The 16,457-nt window shown below is 48.0% G+C and overlaps 6 protein-coding genes across 6 annotated transcripts; 4 read left to right on the top strand and 2 right to left on the bottom strand.

Moving 5' to 3' along the window:
* Positions 1 to 831: 831 nt before the first annotated feature.
* Positions 832 to 1,303, bottom strand: UA08_07891 (hypothetical protein; the record flags this gene model as incomplete). Its single annotated transcript, XM_020262791.1, has 2 exons — positions 832 to 1,018; positions 1,089 to 1,303. The coding sequence occupies 2 exons, from the start codon at positions 1,301 to 1,303 to the stop codon at positions 832 to 834; spliced, it is 402 nt and encodes a 133-aa protein (XP_020117057.1).
* A 512-nt stretch (positions 1,304 to 1,815) lies between these two features.
* UA08_07890 (hypothetical protein) lies at positions 1,816 to 2,405 on the top strand (the record flags this gene model as incomplete). Its single annotated transcript, XM_020262790.1, has 2 exons — positions 1,816 to 2,100; positions 2,133 to 2,405. The coding sequence occupies 2 exons, from the start codon at positions 1,816 to 1,818 to the stop codon at positions 2,403 to 2,405; spliced, it is 558 nt and encodes a 185-aa protein (XP_020117054.1).
* A 4,769-nt stretch (positions 2,406 to 7,174) lies between these two features.
* UA08_07889 (hypothetical protein) lies at positions 7,175 to 9,206 on the top strand (the record flags this gene model as incomplete). The annotated part of the gene is made up of 4 exons (XM_020262789.1): positions 7,175 to 8,242; positions 8,310 to 8,363; positions 8,490 to 8,663; positions 8,736 to 9,206. The coding sequence occupies 4 exons, from the start codon at positions 7,175 to 7,177 to the stop codon at positions 9,204 to 9,206; spliced, it is 1,767 nt and encodes a 588-aa protein (XP_020117055.1).
* A 164-nt stretch (positions 9,207 to 9,370) lies between these two features.
* Positions 9,371 to 10,418, bottom strand: UA08_07888 (hypothetical protein; the record flags this gene model as incomplete). Its single annotated transcript, XM_020262788.1, has 2 exons — positions 9,371 to 10,239; positions 10,301 to 10,418. The coding sequence occupies 2 exons, from the start codon at positions 10,416 to 10,418 to the stop codon at positions 9,371 to 9,373; spliced, it is 987 nt and encodes a 328-aa protein (XP_020116875.1).
* Positions 10,419 to 11,836: 1,418 nt separating this feature from the next.
* Positions 11,837 to 13,006, top strand: UA08_07887 (hypothetical protein; the record flags this gene model as incomplete). The annotated part of the gene is made up of 3 exons (XM_020262786.1): positions 11,837 to 11,856; positions 11,909 to 12,284; positions 12,347 to 13,006. 3 exons carry the CDS (start codon positions 11,837 to 11,839, stop codon positions 13,004 to 13,006), a joined length of 1,056 nt encoding a protein of 351 aa, XP_020116874.1.
* A 1,819-nt stretch (positions 13,007 to 14,825) lies between these two features.
* On the top strand, positions 14,826 to 15,657 carry UA08_07886 (hypothetical protein; the record flags this gene model as incomplete). The annotated part of the gene is made up of 5 exons (XM_020262785.1): positions 14,826 to 14,877; positions 14,994 to 15,088; positions 15,148 to 15,171; positions 15,247 to 15,371; positions 15,486 to 15,657. 5 exons carry the CDS (start codon positions 14,826 to 14,828, stop codon positions 15,655 to 15,657), a joined length of 468 nt encoding a protein of 155 aa, XP_020116869.1.
* Positions 15,658 to 16,457: the final 800 nt, after the last annotated feature.

Raw genomic sequence — 16,457 nt, 5'->3', positions numbered from 1 at the left:
GTCCTATTTTTTCTGCTGTTTTTTACTTCCTGTTATCACCGTAGTAAAAGCGCGCCCTGAGTTTTTCTTTTTTCTTTTTTCTTTTCTTTTCTTTTTTTTTTATTTGACATGAATTGAGGATGATGGACGACGGACGATGGATCGATCGATGAAGCGCAGGAGATATGGAATCGAGAGAGGGGGTGTGTTGGAACTGGTGGAGGTCGAGGAGGGAGAGAAAAGTTGTTGTCGTTCAATCAGGGAAGCAGGAAGAAGACGAAGTCAATTTACCTTCACTAGCTATGTTACAGCCCCATATGGTGTAGCTGAGGAGCGAAATGTGTAGGAATGAACCAATCCATTCCCTTCTTTGGTTACTAGTTATGTTAATGTGTAATCACAGCTTGACATCAGTAGGTATCGCTGTTGTTGCTTTGCCAGGTATTAGCAAGCTATATCTACCTACACTACCACCATATCGACTTTATATAGCACTGGATGAGCATGATTTCTCATGGCACAAAAAGCCTACCAGTAATCATTTAATATTTCACGTAATATATAAATATATAAAAAAGATATCTACCTAATATATGGAACACCATACTCCACGCTATCCCTGAACTCTTACTATATATATCGTAAAACCCTAACACCTCCAATATTGTAGCCATTCTCGCCAAGTGAACTGCAAGAGCTGCAGAAACCAAACGCACTCATTATTACATACGGCTGGGATTGAGGGCCCAGTCCAACCAGACTGCATCCTCAAACATAAGCAGTGCTCGCCATAGAACCGACCATCTCACGGCGTATATATTCCTCGCGTGGACTTTGGCTTGGGTCAACCGATCAAAATGTCTCTATTAGGTGCAGAAGGTGGGGAGTCACGGAGCACCCTGTTTCAGTGAACCATTTCAAAGCGTGAATCTCCTGTGACGTCCCAATCCCGTAGGCATCGGAAGCGTGTCTAGCACGGTCCAATAGATCGGAAGTGGGATATTCATCCTCTGAACTGGTATACTCAACTTCAGGGATTCTGGCCATGTTCCATTTCTGACTAGCAAGCACCTCGCGAATATAATAGAGGAGAATTAAAACTGACTCACTGCATCCGAACTTTGAGAATGGCTTTCCGTCCCACGGATGGACCTTCGATCTGCCGGCAATGATGTACTGCCTGGGCCTCTGATGTATCAAGTCCACGCTCATAGAGATCTCCGTAGGACTCGTTTTCTTTTTCTGAGATCTTCTTGCCGACTTTCCACTGGGTCCCGTCAGGGCAAGAGAAGGCGAATTTTTTGAATCGCTTGCCAATCCACATTGTGTCAAAGTAATCGTGGAGGTAGCTAAGGTGTCTTGTTCAGTAGTAGAATGAGTCCAGAGATGTGAATGTAAGAATGTCGTACGTCAAGGCACTCATGGGAGTAAATAGTCGTGCTTATACCGGCCGCAGCCTAGCAACTGCTTTAACAATGTTTTGGGTCCCATTCCGGAATAGCCGTTTCAGTTGGCGCCGTACTTCCTGGCAGGCTGGATCGTCTGAGAGTCGTCTCAACCCCTTAAATCAATAATTAGTTATACATAAACCGCTCACCAATGACGTTCAGTATGCGCGAAATGTTTCTCTGGCTTGCATCATGTCCCATCAATAGCCACTTACGCGCTGACTCGAAACTACCGGAGCATATTCTATCCAATTGAGACAAGCCGGCATCGGACCATCATTCAGAATATGCTTGCCTTGAGTCTCTCTATAAATGGCCGTCCGTCTTCCCAATCCAGAGCCTCCCTTCTAATCAGGCACCGTCTTGAAAGAGGGTAACTTCTCTAAACATGGACCCAGAAGTGAAGCCCGGCACCCTCCTCACGGGGTTCCAAATCCTTTGTTCTCCTCTCCCCGAACTCCTTTCTCGGACAGGCTTTCAAACATCTTCAACGGCTTACCATAGGATGTATTACAATGGACCATTAGCTCTATGGCCCATCGAATCCGAGGCTCGCGAAATCGTCTCTAGAAAGAATTTGAACACAGACCATTTGTCCGCCAGCGTGCGAGATGTATCAAAGCACCCTTGCTTTATTGACTGTGAGCATGCTCTCTGTGACGACGAACTCTCTGTTTGTGGAAGGTTCGTACAAAATGCATATAGGCCTGCAACGACAGTGTCGATGACCCCGGCGATGGCGATAGCGATGACAGTACTTCCGATGATGACTCGGATGATGACCACGATGATAGCGCACATGTACCCAAAGCTTCCACGGCCCGGATTCCAGCGCTCAATGTTCGCAATACGTGGTCATCTCGTTTAGGAACAAATGATCTGAAGAAGCCCTCTGGCCTGATGGATAGATTCAAAGCAATCACGGCTCCGAGTCCAGGCGCGGATCGTTCCGATCCAGTGGCGCCACTCACCGTTTGAGAGGCGATGCCCTTCTGCAATCTAGACGTACACAGATGCCAGCATTGCCTCACCGTCCAGCAATGAGAAAGGATATCGGAGGCACCTCTGACATGGATAAGGCACAAAGACGCCTGGACAAAGGCAAAGAAAATGCTGAAGAGCATGAAAAAGATGACGATGAAATGGACAGCAAACAGTCTCAACCTAATCCTTTTCCATTTATCTCTTGAATGCGCGCGCGCGTGGTTCTGTTGTCTATGTTTATACTTGTTAGATTTATCTTTATACAGTCACAACACAACCGGCAATTTACAAAGTGATACTGGAGCTTGGTATAAGCCCACATGTGAATTTGTATAAGATGTTTGGATTTAGAAATTCTACCCGGTGGGCTCAAGCTTCTCTAACCTAGGTAAGAGAGATATGTATGCAGCAAGCTAGCAATTATACGCACCTTATTGTATACTTTAATTGACGCAACGATCCTATGTATATTTTCAGATATTTTAAAACTGCGAAGTCCATGATATGTTAGTCCAGCAGTTTAATTAATTAAAATTAGTCTTTTAATCATTCTTGTCCAGGATTGCAAGGCTACATTCGTTGATGCATCAGTATAGACCATATCACCCTGGTTGATAGGCTAGCATGATCGTACCTAGGTAATGATTTTGGAAATTTGCTTATTCCCGGACCAAAAAAAAAAAAACTAGAGCTTTAAATAGTAGATATGCCTATTAATTGGCTATTCAATTGGTTGTAGTGTAATCTTGGCCAACCCAGCATACTCCGTACAGAGTATAACCAACAAATTAGTCTGGACCCTGAATGACTGCCTGCAATGCCGGCCCTCATCACAGCATTAGTACGAAATACGTACCACTATTGATGGTAGTTTAATAGACCCGAGGGCAAAGTCTCTCTTTTCTCCTAGTTAACTCCGAGTCTTCCGAGTCTACTATCATAGCCTGCATACTATCGATATACGGCCCTACACAAGGATGCTAACTTACTACGCGGTGTTAACCATATGCTCGTACTCCTGGATCCTGACATGTCACATGTGTCTAGCTTCTACATGGTCAGCGCCAATGCCTGTTGGGGCTTGATCTATAACTGACATAGCTAGGCACAGTGTAAGGTGGAAGCAGCAGCATATTCATTCCACCGCCATATGTAGCCCTGTCTAAGCCGTAGGTAGGATGTCTGCAGGGAGTCGTCATTTCCGGTGTCAAAATACGAACTCCATGATTAGGCGTAGGCATGCCCACGACGATCACTTGGTTACGTGAAGCCAATACGTAGGATGATGAATGGGGGTGCCATTGGGGGTGTCAGCCATCCTCTCAGGTAGACATTGTGGCGGTGATGCTCGTCTTGTAGACATAATATAATATATTATCCATGGCAATGAGAGCATACATAGACTGAGCTGAAGAATGAAGTTAGTACGTAACAGGGCTGCTAGGTAACTATCGTCCTGGTTTTGTTGTCGTTGTTGTTGAATGCGTAGAGTAACTACTCCGTACAAATTCCCAACTATAAAACGGAGTAGCCTCAGGCCGCACAGTGTCTAGACTCGGCTCACGGCTCACCTGACCCCACCGCTTCCTGCTTGGACTTCGCTCTTTCTCTCTCAGCCTTGAATCTCCTCTCTGCTCCCGACGACGACAAAGATCCAGGATCCATGCAGGTCGATATGCGCCTCTTTTCTGAACCGCACCAGCACATTGTGGATTGTCGTGTCGCACGCAAATGGCAAATGCACCAGGCTCCACCTTGCGGGAGGACGTACTACTCCGCGGCGTAAGCTCTCAGTCACTCATGATCGAGGACTAGAGAGCTGACTAGCGTTTCGTTTGGATCCGATAGAATCCATGATACGTATGCCCAACAGCGCGCCGCCACCTACATAGTGCTAACGTTAGTTAGCTTCAAGGGAACGAGCTAAAATGACCGACTAGTTAATGGCTGCGTGCTCCGGAATCCGTGGTGGGAAACACCCCTGTCACCCAAGCCGCAGCAAGAACTCGCAATTGATCAGGTTCGCCCACGCACTCCACCAGGGAACTCGTCCCCCGCCAGCATTCCCCTGCTACCAATGAGTTTTAGTACTGGTCACTGGCACTAACAGTCTAACACCAACTAACTCACTTGGGCTGTCGGCTAGATCGTCGTCGACAGCTGCTGACCAGCCAATCGTATTGCATCGGTAGCCGCGGGATGGTCTATTTTCCAGCTTTTCAGCTACTGGCTCACTCGCGGCGCTGTCGCTTCGTAATTACAAAGTGCGTACACTTGCAGGCAGACTATTTACTCTGATTGACTAGCAGCAACTTCAAGCAGCTCTTTTCGGGCCGCATGTGCCAAAAATGTCGTCCAATGTCCCCGGGCTGCGGGCACCACCGCCTCTCAATCGCGATCCTCCTCAGTGGCACACTGACACTGGCACACCACAGATCGTGCCTCGTGATGAATGGTGGTCTAAGATTAAAAATAAAAGCATTGGCCCTCCTGGCAGTGGCTTCTGCACAAACCAACCAGCTTTCCTCTTTTGGAAGGGGTGGAAGAAACGACTCAGGCTCTCTCTCTCTCTCTCTCTCTCTCTCTTTTCCTCCCTTTTTATCTTTTGATAGATGTGTATGATTGTGTGCCCGGAACGGACAATGCAGGATTCAGCTCCAGGATCCCCTACCCTGCCCTTTCATGCTACTACTACGTACAGGCGGGACCGGCGTCGTGGTTCTGGTTGGGTGCGTTGCGTTAACGGCACACTCGACTATTACCAAACATGCGCTAGTGCATTACTCAGGATTTGCATGCGCGCCGTTCCGGTGCCGCCGAGAAAGTTGATGGGGACCGTTTCATCTTGTTTCTGGTCGACAACACCAAATAGTCAAGTGGCAGTGTACATTTGCCCATGCCATCAGTCACACGCACATATGCTCCACGGCGATAAACGTAAAAAGAAATATAATTCGATGGGCCGCGGATACCGCTCAACCCCAATGGCAACCCGTCACCCATGCCTGTCTGCTCGTGGTGCTAGAATACACCACAGGCTTCTATGATTCGCCGATCGTATGCCTCGCGCGCGATCTTACAGTGACTTACCACCCCCTCAAATCTACTTCAGCGCTCGCCAAGGGGCACACTGCATCCTGCCTAGTGCATATTCTGTATGCATCATTCGCTGTGGTTACGGAGAACACACACCTGCTTCGGTCCGGCTTCTTCGAATGCCTGTTGAGCGGCAAAATGAAGCACGCCAACGTTAGTAATCCTCATTAGGCACAGGGTAAGCATGTCTACGAGATCTGTTTGAAGCGCACGTCCTTGGCATTCATATCCTGTGTGTGTACATCTTTGCCCAAAATGTTTGCAGTGAAATGCACACCCACGCTATCTCCAGCTACGCGCGTCAACAGTATCTCAGTCGAATCCAATCACAATACGACGTACTATACATACAATATGTGTCAAATGGGTCATGACGGACACGTTCCAGGTCCCATTGAACGATCTCCAACCTGGCTTCATGTACGGAGTAACATTTCCGCACACAGGTAGACGTAAAAAAGAAAGGGAAACGAAATAATAACATGAAGACTAGCTAGCTAGCAGGTCTCCGAGCGACTGGTCATCTCTAGGGCGGAACATTGGCAGCGCTTCCGCGATTGGCTCTCACAGCGAGCCGGGTCCCAGTCAGCTAGATCGGCCCTGTCTAGTGTTGTTCACTTGTTTGATGGCATGCAATCAATGATTGAGATTGATCGGTCGGTCAGGAAAGGGCCCCATACGACCTCTCCGACGGGTTTTCCGTTCGTTAGTCTGAAGCATTGGTTGGCTTCTGGCATTCTGCGTATCCTCCGTACGGTACGGAGTACATAAACCTCCATGCAGCCTAGTGTCATGCCTGTTCCGGCCCAGCTCGACGACGAAAAGGGAGAAAGAGAGACAGATAGAGGCTAAGGGAGCAGAGATCTCACTCACCGAATGGGGCCAAAAAAGAAAAGAAGACAGAGGCCTCATCCACTCGCTCCATCCGCTCGGGACCGGGAACCGGGGGATCGTTATCCTTAGTTTCTGGGAGCTAGCCAGTCAGACAGACTAGCTAACTACTGACAACTTACAAAACGAGAGATCGCAGTTGGATGCAGGAAAAAAAAAAGAGACCCCCAACCAAATCATGACTAATATGTCTGTCTACATTGTCAATACGCAGGCTTGAAAATATTTCTCCACACCACTCCTCAATACAGCCAGTCAAGGCGAACCCGAATATGTATATCTAGTTCTTCACTTCAGGCTCACCGCAGAACCGTGCTTTATTTATCCTACTTTGTCTGCTCTTTACTCAGCGTGTTGGCTCTCCTTTCTTTTATCTTTTCTTGCGCAGCGTTGCAACTTTTGCCTTGGGAATTATTGTGTGTATGGTCCTTTTGTTTATGGTGTTTTGTCTGGCGTTGCGCGTCGTCGATCTTGAGTATCAGTCAGTCAGCCTGCTTCAGCTCCAATTGCAGCTACAACCATTAGAAACAACTGCGACAGCTGTGACTTTTACGGGTGCTACCACGTCCATCATTACACCCTTGTCATAACAACAAAGCAATACTCGGACTTTTCAATCTCCGCCGTATGGGAAAAATATAGTGTTTACTGCCGAATTGCTTCATTTGCGAAATCTACCATTTTGTCTGTTTTCATCCTAACAACAGCATCCTGTTTGCTGACTCTCGAGACCGGATTTCTTTTTCTGTCGTCCCATCCTATTGGGTTGCACCACCATGATGGATGCAACGGTTCCAATGTCATATAGGTTCCCCAACAACGAGCTGAGGGCCTTGGAACCGCCTCGTTTCCTCGAATCTCACGTTGAGAATACCTTGCCATACTATGCGAATACTGCTCCAGTCACATATGCGCCTCCTCCCATACCGTCACCTCCATATGAAGTCACTGGTCACGTCTTGGGCGGTTACCCGAACTCATATCAACCACATCTGTTCAATCCGTCTTCAGGGCCTCCTCCTCAGACTCATACCCATGCCCACACCCATGTACATGCTCAATCTCAGTCTCACACACACGCGCACGCTCATGTTCGAACTCACCCTCATGCGCATACGCAGCAAGCAACTGCTGGCCGTCTGTCTACCGAACACACACCTCTTCATTCCCCCTCACCCGACAGTCATCAGGCACCGAGACACATTGCGCACACTCAACCCACTAGGATGACTCAGAACACACAGTCTTTACTTGGGGATGAGTATCGTTCTGGCCCAACTGTCGCCGCCGTCGCAGCTGTGATCAACCCTACAACCACCGCGGCCAGTCCCAGTGTGAGCATCCTCACATCGAGTTCTCCTTCCTCAAGTGGCAAGATGAAGAGAGAGCACGAATCATCCGGTGCGAAAGATGTGGACTTTTCGACTGAAGTCGACATGTTAATGAAGATGATTCAGTCCCGTGAAGGATCATCGCCTGGTGCTAGTAGTGTTTCGGGCACGGCCAATTCCAGTGCTACTAGAACGAATACACCTGTTTCTTGTACGACGACAACAGCGGCAGTAGCACCATCACAAACGTCAACTCATCAATTCAACGCAACTCAGCAACATCAGTTCGCATCCGGCGCAGGGCCAATGTCCTATCACATGGGTATGTCGACATACCACCAACAGTATGAAAGTACTCAGCAAAATCCTCGGGCCGTACCACGAAGCAGTCCCGATCGCAGTCAGAAGCAGAAGCGCAAACATCAATGTACATTGCCGGGCTGCGGCAAGCTTTTTACGCAAAAGACACATTTGGATATTCATATGAGAGCGCATACCGGCGCGAAGCCATTTGTAAGTAGTGTATACATATCTATATATCTTGAAAAAGACAAAGACAGCATACTAATGACGATACTAGAAATGCAGTGAGCCGACATGTGGCCAACGATTCTCACAACTTGGAAATCTCAGGGTAGGTGGTTCTATTCTTCACCTTCTATATCATTCAGATGTGAAAAAAAAAGAAAGAAAGAGTCAAAGAGAAAAACGAGAAAAAGTATATATTAAGTACAAATATTGTGTGGTGCGTATATAACAGACCCACGAACGACGACATACGGGCGAGAAACCCTACTCCTGCGATATCTGCCACAAGAGATTTGCTCAACGAGGCAATGTGAGGGCGCACCGAATCACACACGAGCAAGCCAAACCGTATACGTGCCAATTAGACAATTGCTGGAAGCAGTTTACGCAGCTTGGTAATTTGAAGGTAAGCATTTTTTTCTTATTTCCTCTTCCGCAGGCTAATCAAATAATAACCCCTAAACATGGAGGAAAATAGTCCCATCAGAACAAATTCCATGCCGTAACACTGCGCAATCTGACAATCCGCTTCGCAAACATAAATAACCCAGACATGATGTCAGAGGAGGATCGCAGCCTATGGACCTATTTTGCCAGTCTCTACAAGAACAGCAACAAGGGAATCAAGGGACGTGGTAAAGACCGAAAAATATCTTGCACCAGCAACAATCTCAACCACAAAAAAGGCAGCAATGGCGTCATTCACCATAATCAGGAACAACAACATATCATGTCGATTTCTGAGATGAAACATCTAAACCCGGCCAGCGATGAGGGGTCTAGTGACTATCATAGCTGCGGTGACGATGGTGACGATGACGAGGAACTCAATGAACGCTACGCGCATCATGTTGTTGGCGGTCATCATCACCACCATCACGGTGATTTGCTGGCTCATGTTATGCATCGAGAGGTGCCGCCGCTGCTGTATTCGAAAAGGGAGCGATGACATATTCATACATATCATGTAGTATATCTGAATGAAATGAATACCCTCTCGAGGTCGATAAAAAAGATCATCAAAAAAATGTCTTTTCTATTCTTGCTAGTAGTACAAGGTTTTTCCTTTCTATCAAAATAGATAATACACAACTCATGAATGGGCTGGGTCTATCACGATTCCTCGAATCTATACAAGGCCGTCTTCGTATTTTCATAAACCAAAAATACAACCCAAGTACTAGGCAAGACACGCAACAAATTCGGTCCAAGCCCTTTGTAGAAGCCCCGTATGCCCTCCTGAACCCCTATTTGCCGCGTTGCATCCCATACTCCGCGGTAAGTAGTTGTTGCTGTTGCTGGCGCATCCGCATTGTATGCTTGCAGTTGTAGTCGCGTACGCAAGACTTGGTAAGGGTATGTAATACAGCCCGCGAAGACTTTGGATAGGCTTGATATAAGGAGTAATTCCATATTATTGACGTTGTTTTCACCGCGACGAGTGCTAGTGACAGTAGTAGCGAAAGTATTGCGACTTCGAGAGCGATAACTCTTCAGCTTCTCGTACGCCATAAACTGGAAAGCGCCATGACTAACGCCAAAGAGAGCCGGCACAAGACCACGGTAGAAACCCGGGATACCTTCTGTGCGCAGAATCTGGCTTGCTCCGGCGACGAATGATGGGTATGCGCCTGGTGTGCGAGACCCTGTGGACAGCATTCGCGTTTTGATTACCCATATCGGGTTTGTGAGGATGGAGGTTAGTAGGCCTGCTGTTCCCGAAGCAAGGAAGTACTGCGATGCGCCTAGGCTATGCTTTTTTCCATCGTCATCATGGTGGAGTTCCGTCGAGTGAGACCGGGACTGGGCGAGGAAATCCTTGATGTTCCCATAAAACAGAAAATAAAGACTCCAGCTTGTCGAATTCCCGATTATGTTCGGCGTCAATCCGCGATATAGAGCCGGGAGTCCGCCTTCTGTCTTATATATGTCGCCGATTATGCGAAGAGAGCCGCCGACGCGGGAGCGAGAGATACGGTCGACTGTAATGCGTTAATAGCTGAGAATATAATACTAACGGTACAAAAAGGAGCCATGTCATACTTTGCAGGCGAGTCTTGATGAGGTCCAACGGATGCAGAGTCAGTGTTGAGACGACTCCGGCTGTGAGTCCGGCTACCGTTTCGACGAAGGATGTGGAGGATGCATTTCTTTCGCTCATTGACTGTGTCTTCTTCCTTGTCGAGGGGTCAGATGTGCAATTTTGAATATGGGAGCATTGAGGGTTGAATTGTGGTTTGTTGTTTTTTTTTTTTTTTTTTTTTTTTTTTTTTTTCTTTATTACTTTTTGGTTTGCGACAGGAAATAATTTTCTGCTGTCGTCATCAGCTAATCGGCAGCCCGGGCCACACTAGCCTCAATCCGATACAGTGACTATCTGCCATTAATTATATAAACTAGCACTCTTGAATTCTTCAATATTTAAAGACGATCTCAGCTGGGCAATGAGATATCGCCGAGTAAATTGAGCGTCTTCAGTGCAGGAAGTCTTAATATCAGAATAGCAAGATCATGATTATGAGAGATCGCGCGTTTTTGGCGTCAGCAACTAAAAATTCAAGACTAATATACAGGAAGAACCATGGTGACCGAAATAACGAGGTAGAATCTAGCCGTAAACAAGGTCTGTCCTATTCCCTACATTGTTTCAATTCCACTCATCATGGCCGTGTTTTATAAAATATCGCGAAGAGAGGTAGAGAGAATGCGCCGCCCCCCCCCAAAAACCAAATGCACCAGTATCCCTGCAATCAACGTCCTCTGCATGTGATGGTAACGGTTTATTGTCTTATGCCAGAGGCGAGAAAAGCCTGTTGTGAAAGTTAGCAGTTGTAGGACGAGTTGATTGAGGTCAGTCAATTCGGCGGGTGAAGTACTTGAAGAGAGTCGGCTTGGGCTCGCTATACGTGTAGCCTGTTTGGATGTTAGCGAACCGAATGAACGAAATGAAGGAAGCCAAGTAGTTTAGAACGCTTGACAGATTGCCATACCAAGATAGACTATGAAAGGGAGATAGCCACTAAGAAAGAAAACAAGCAGACGATGTCAGGAGCAGGACTCTCTCGGCCGGCGCAGGATGCATCGCATATCAAAAACTCACTAGTGAACGGCGATTCTCGAGACTTCAATGACCTTGGAGATGCGCTCCTAAAAACAATTGTGCAGATTAGTGGCTGCTTCATCCTGCACGGCTTTAAGCGGGTGACGCTGGTTTCCAGTGTACAAACCTTGGTTTCCTCGGAGAACTGGACCATATTGGCTGGAATTTGTTTAAAAACACAAAGTATATCAATATATTGAGCCGTGAGAAGGTAGAACGATGATGAGCACTGCTGATCAGGGTCCTGGCAAGAAGTGGATTGAGTGTTGGAGTTGAGTCGGAACGGAAAGCTAACATTTTTTTAGTTCGGCCAAGTCGCGAGCTTCTCTTGCCGCAATCTCCTCTCCTTCCTGCATCCAAAGCACTACCTGCCACTAACAACCACGCTCGCCCAGCTCGTCTCGGACTGACACACTGGTCAGAAGCAGCAAAGAAAACATTCCTTTGAAGCCTTCGCGTATACAATAATATAACGCGCCATGTCGGGCGCACGGCATTGGTATGTTCTCACTCGCATGACCCGTCTGCTGCAATTTCTGATAATTTCACAGGGAACAGGACAAGGAGGCCACTGTCTATATTGGCAACCTCGACGAGCGAGTCACTGACAGCCTGGTATGGGAGCTGATGCTTCAAGCCGGTCGCATCGTCAACGTCCATCTGCCCAAAGACCGAGTCACGCAGACTCACCAGGGCTACGGATTCGTCGAATTCATCAGCGAGGAAGACGCCGAATATGCCGCCCGGATCATGAACCAAGTCCGTGTTTACGGCAAACCGATTCGCGTGAACAAGGCCTCTGCAGATAAGCAGAAGACTGTAGAAGTTGGCGCCGAGCTTTTCGTTGGAAATCTTGACCCTATGGTCACTGAGCAGGTGCTCTATGACACTTTCAGCCGATTTGGGGCTCTGCTCTCTTTGCCCAAGGTACGTTATAACATGTTAGTAAAAGATCAAATTTGCGTTCAGAGTTAATCTATTATAAACAGGTTGCTAGAGACGACGCGAATCTATCCAAGGGTTATGGCTTTGTGTCGTTCGCCGACTTCGACTCTTCCGACGCTGCTATAACAAATATGCACGGGCAGTATCTCATGAACAAGGAAATATCAGTGCAGTACGCCTACAAGAAGGACGGCAAAGGCGAGCGGCATGGTGACGAAGCAGAACGCATGCTTGCTGCTCAAGCTCGCAAACACAATGTTCAACCACAAACCCAACCATTACCACCATCGCATATGATGGGACCAGGACCTGGTATGATGCCCGGCAATGTGGTAAATGGAGATGGGCCACGCCCGATGCCTCCAACTGGCCCGCCTGATTTCGCCGCGGGTAGAGGCCCAATACCTATGCAAGCTGGTCAACAGCCACCCAGACCTCCGTCACAACCGTTATCTACGGCCCACCCAGGTTTGCCAGCGCGGCCTCCTCCCTCTCAAGTAGGATTCGGTAGCCATCCACCCCCACCACAAGGCTTCCTTCCACCTCCTGGCTTCAACAATGTTCCTCAACAGCCCCCCTTCTCACCGCAACCCCCAGCACCAGCCGGCTTTGCTCCACCTGCGGGTTTTGGAGGGCCATCACAAGGGGCACCGCCACCTCTGCCTCCAGGCTTTCAACCACCTGGTTATGCTAGGGCTCGTTGAGGGCGGATCACGATGTAATAGCCTGTGAAAGAATCGTCAGCGAAGACTCTGGTTTTACGAAGAAATTGAGATGGCGTCGAGCCCAGCCTGTTTCGAGACTGAATGGTTTAGATTGTGGTGTCGCTGTTAATGGCCGCAAATGTGCGGGGATACATTTGGTACGCTCGCTAGCTTTTATACTCATCTGACAAGCTAAAAAGCTCATCCGAGTTACACCTTAAGTCGAGACAGCCCATATCAACTGACTGGGTGTAACCGACACCGGCCAAAATTCACTCAGAATTCTACTGGGTGCGCTATAATACACGAGCCTCAACGAATCGGCTCGATTTATCAATATCGAAAAGCCTTTTAAAGAATACCAACGCTGCAAATCATTTGAGATGGTGTCTGACATGAGTCAGAGGGCGTGGGCTTTGTGTGATTTGTGAAATGTCTTCCCATGCTGTGGGACCGTTGATAGCGAGGTTACCTTTCAACCTTGGAAAAGACTGGGCTCGAGTTGAAGTATCGCGGGAAATTCGTACATAGATCTGAACTAGACTCTAGATAGCCTTCCATGAAATGCCGAATCCGTCATCTCCAAGAGCCTGATCGTGGTCAATCTTGTCGAGGAATTTCAATTAGACTGCTATTTTAGGTTTACATCATTTGTGCTGCTTTGAAGAAGGAAATGCAACAACTTGTTCAACTCGCTTGTAACCAAATGCAACGAACGCGTCATCAGCAGTGAACGTGAGAACTAAGAAAGGCGACTTGGCTGATGCAGCTAATAATTTTCTGGAGTTATCTGGAGAACCAGCAGCCTGTCCAATGGACTCAACCCGCCATGGAAATAATCAGTAAGGAAAATGTGAAAAAGACCGAATGGTGAATGACGAATGCATGATCGATGGAAGCAAAGGGGAAAAAAAAAGATTTTCTATGAAAACGAGACGAATTTGGGATCCCTCGGTCGTCCGTCAGGACCGATATCATTCTTCGCAAAGCGTTGCTCGGTATACAGACGACGAGCCTCATCAAAGTCAACGCCGCGTCTCCTCATGATTCTTCGTATTTCTCGCTTTGCGCTGTTATCAAGCCCGGATCTGGAATCGCCCTCGAGAACATTATTTGAGAGATCGAAATCGGAGGAGGTGAAGCCAGCTTCAATGTCCCCCGTGAAGCTTGTGGGTAGTCGGTCGTATAGATAGTCGGGTAACTGGTCCTGAGCGAGGGGAAGCCATCGACTTCTGGTCAGGTACAGAACTGTAACAATCTATATCAGCCTACAGGGAAACAATTCATTGGTCTGTTCGAGATGTAATCCTCACCAGTCCCGAGGATAATCACCAGAAACGAAACGCTATACAGAATATAAGCCATGTTAATGAACGTGTCGACTGGTTTGATTCAGTTGTGATTTGGTAATCGTAATGTCTGTTCCAACGACACCGAGCAAGGTCACCGCATCCTCGACTTGGGAGTACGGGAGTATTCGACAATGAACACAGACACCGTCCGCTAGTTGCAGAAGTAACCAGGCAGTTAGCGAACCTGATGACTCGCGATGCTTGTCTGCTTACGAAGCCAAGCCAGCCCATTTCCGGCGAGTCCGCTGTTGATCTGATGCCTTGTAAACCAGGCATCAAGTCCGCAGGTATTGCACCTTCCCTTTTCGGGAAAAGACCGTACGTATTACGGGTTATGTCAGCCACTAAGCCCGATCGAGCTCCGTTAGCGAGTTTAGACACACAAGTTGGGAACTTGTCAAGGAAAGCTTCGAGACGGCCGGTTTGGATCTTGAAATCAATTATCCACGATAAAACGCATACACAAAATGGCTGCTGAAAGGTCTAACGTCTCCGCCGACCTCGTCTGGCAAATCACCCGTATGTTCGATCTCGCTTTTGCCCGGCCTTGAAATCTGCAATGAATGAATGTTGTTGAATGCATGCGATATGTCCATATGAACGTTTATGCTGACATTCTGCTATCATTTAACTAGGCGGCAACAATGCCTACCTTGTGCAGCGCAACATCTCTGGAGGTGTGCGATTCTCCCGGGATACTCTGAACCCCGTCAACATCCACTCGCGCAAGGTATATCCAGATCCCAAATATGAAAGAGTCGATCGTGATGCTGATTTCTTATTCGCTAGTACGCTGGATACGCCAACGACAAGGTACGCAACCAAGATGCTTGAGCGAACATGGAAATACGTATCTTCGAAACGTTTGGATTGACAAGTTACGATTAGGCCCTTGGCTTGCAGGCATCTGAGAACGGCGGCGTCGTTCTCATTGCTAAGAACGCCAGCAACACCGCCAGCCCCTCCAAGAACATCCGCACCGTCACATACGGCCCCAAAACCTCCAACCGCAAGTAAGATTGATCTGATCCTCTTTGTCTCCTCGCCCGTATGACGGGAGGGACATGTTGGCTTGCGCTCGTCATTCGTCTATCTACAATTGCTTACCAAATACCTTCCATTTTTAGGATCTACAAGAGCGTCGCCAGCAGCACTGCTAAGAACGGATACCGTGCCGACTTGAGGGAGGTCGCTATCGCTCGTGTCAGCGCCATCCGTCGTTCCCAACAGCCCAAGAAGGATGCTCCTGCCCCTAAGCTTCGTGGTGCCAAGGCCAAGCAGGCCGCTGAGCAGGAGTAAGCATGTTGTGTTTGAATGAAATGAAAAGGGGAGATGGTAGAGCCGGGATCATGGCGCCAGGTTTTTATGGGTTTTTTCTGAATCAAACTGAATTGATTCGAAATGGTATATGGGTGTCCTGTGGGAGACAGGCAACATATGAGAGATCACAATAAAAAGAAAAAGAGACAAACCCGAGTCACCACTCAGTCCTCTGAAGGCCGTCATTGCCGTTGTTGGGGGAATTGACGTCCTACAACGGCGAGTGTTCCTGAGAGATATCATGTTCCACGTATTTCCCCGCAGTTCCAATAAGAATCCCTCCCACTGTGGCACTCTTTGATTCCCCACTGAATCTTCCTTCTTGCGCTCGTAATCTTGAAAATGGTATGTTTCCTCGGGTAAACAGAGGCCAGCAGCCGAGTTCTCTCTTGGTTATTCTCGTAGGGCCCGCCTTTACCCGATATGCTCGGTTCAATAGCTCTCTAAGCTGTTGAAGGCAAACGACAACATCGCGGAGTCTTCCGAGAGAGATGAGATGGACGAGATGGACGTCTGCTGCAGCACCTTGGGGGCCAGGTGCATGTCCTTCTCCATACGGCACTCTCGGTGAGCACAGCGTCTCACATGAGAGAGAAAGAGAGCTCTGCCCCTCTCCGCGCGCCTTCCTCATATATACCCCCACATCCCATCATCCCCAGCCAGCTTAGCTCCCCAACTTTCTCTCTCTCTCTCTCTTCTCTTGCGTGCATCAATTGCGCTCTGTTGCTCTCACTGCCCGATCGCACTCTCTCTTCTTGCATCTGATTCGATCTACTTAG

Source organism: Talaromyces atroroseus (assembly GCF_001907595.1).
Source record: "Talaromyces atroroseus strain IBT 11181 chromosome Unknown scaffold_12, whole genome shotgun sequence".
Lineage (NCBI taxonomy): Eukaryota > Fungi > Ascomycota > Eurotiomycetes > Eurotiales > Trichocomaceae > Talaromyces > Talaromyces atroroseus.
This window is presented reverse-complemented; position numbering and strand designations above follow the sequence as displayed.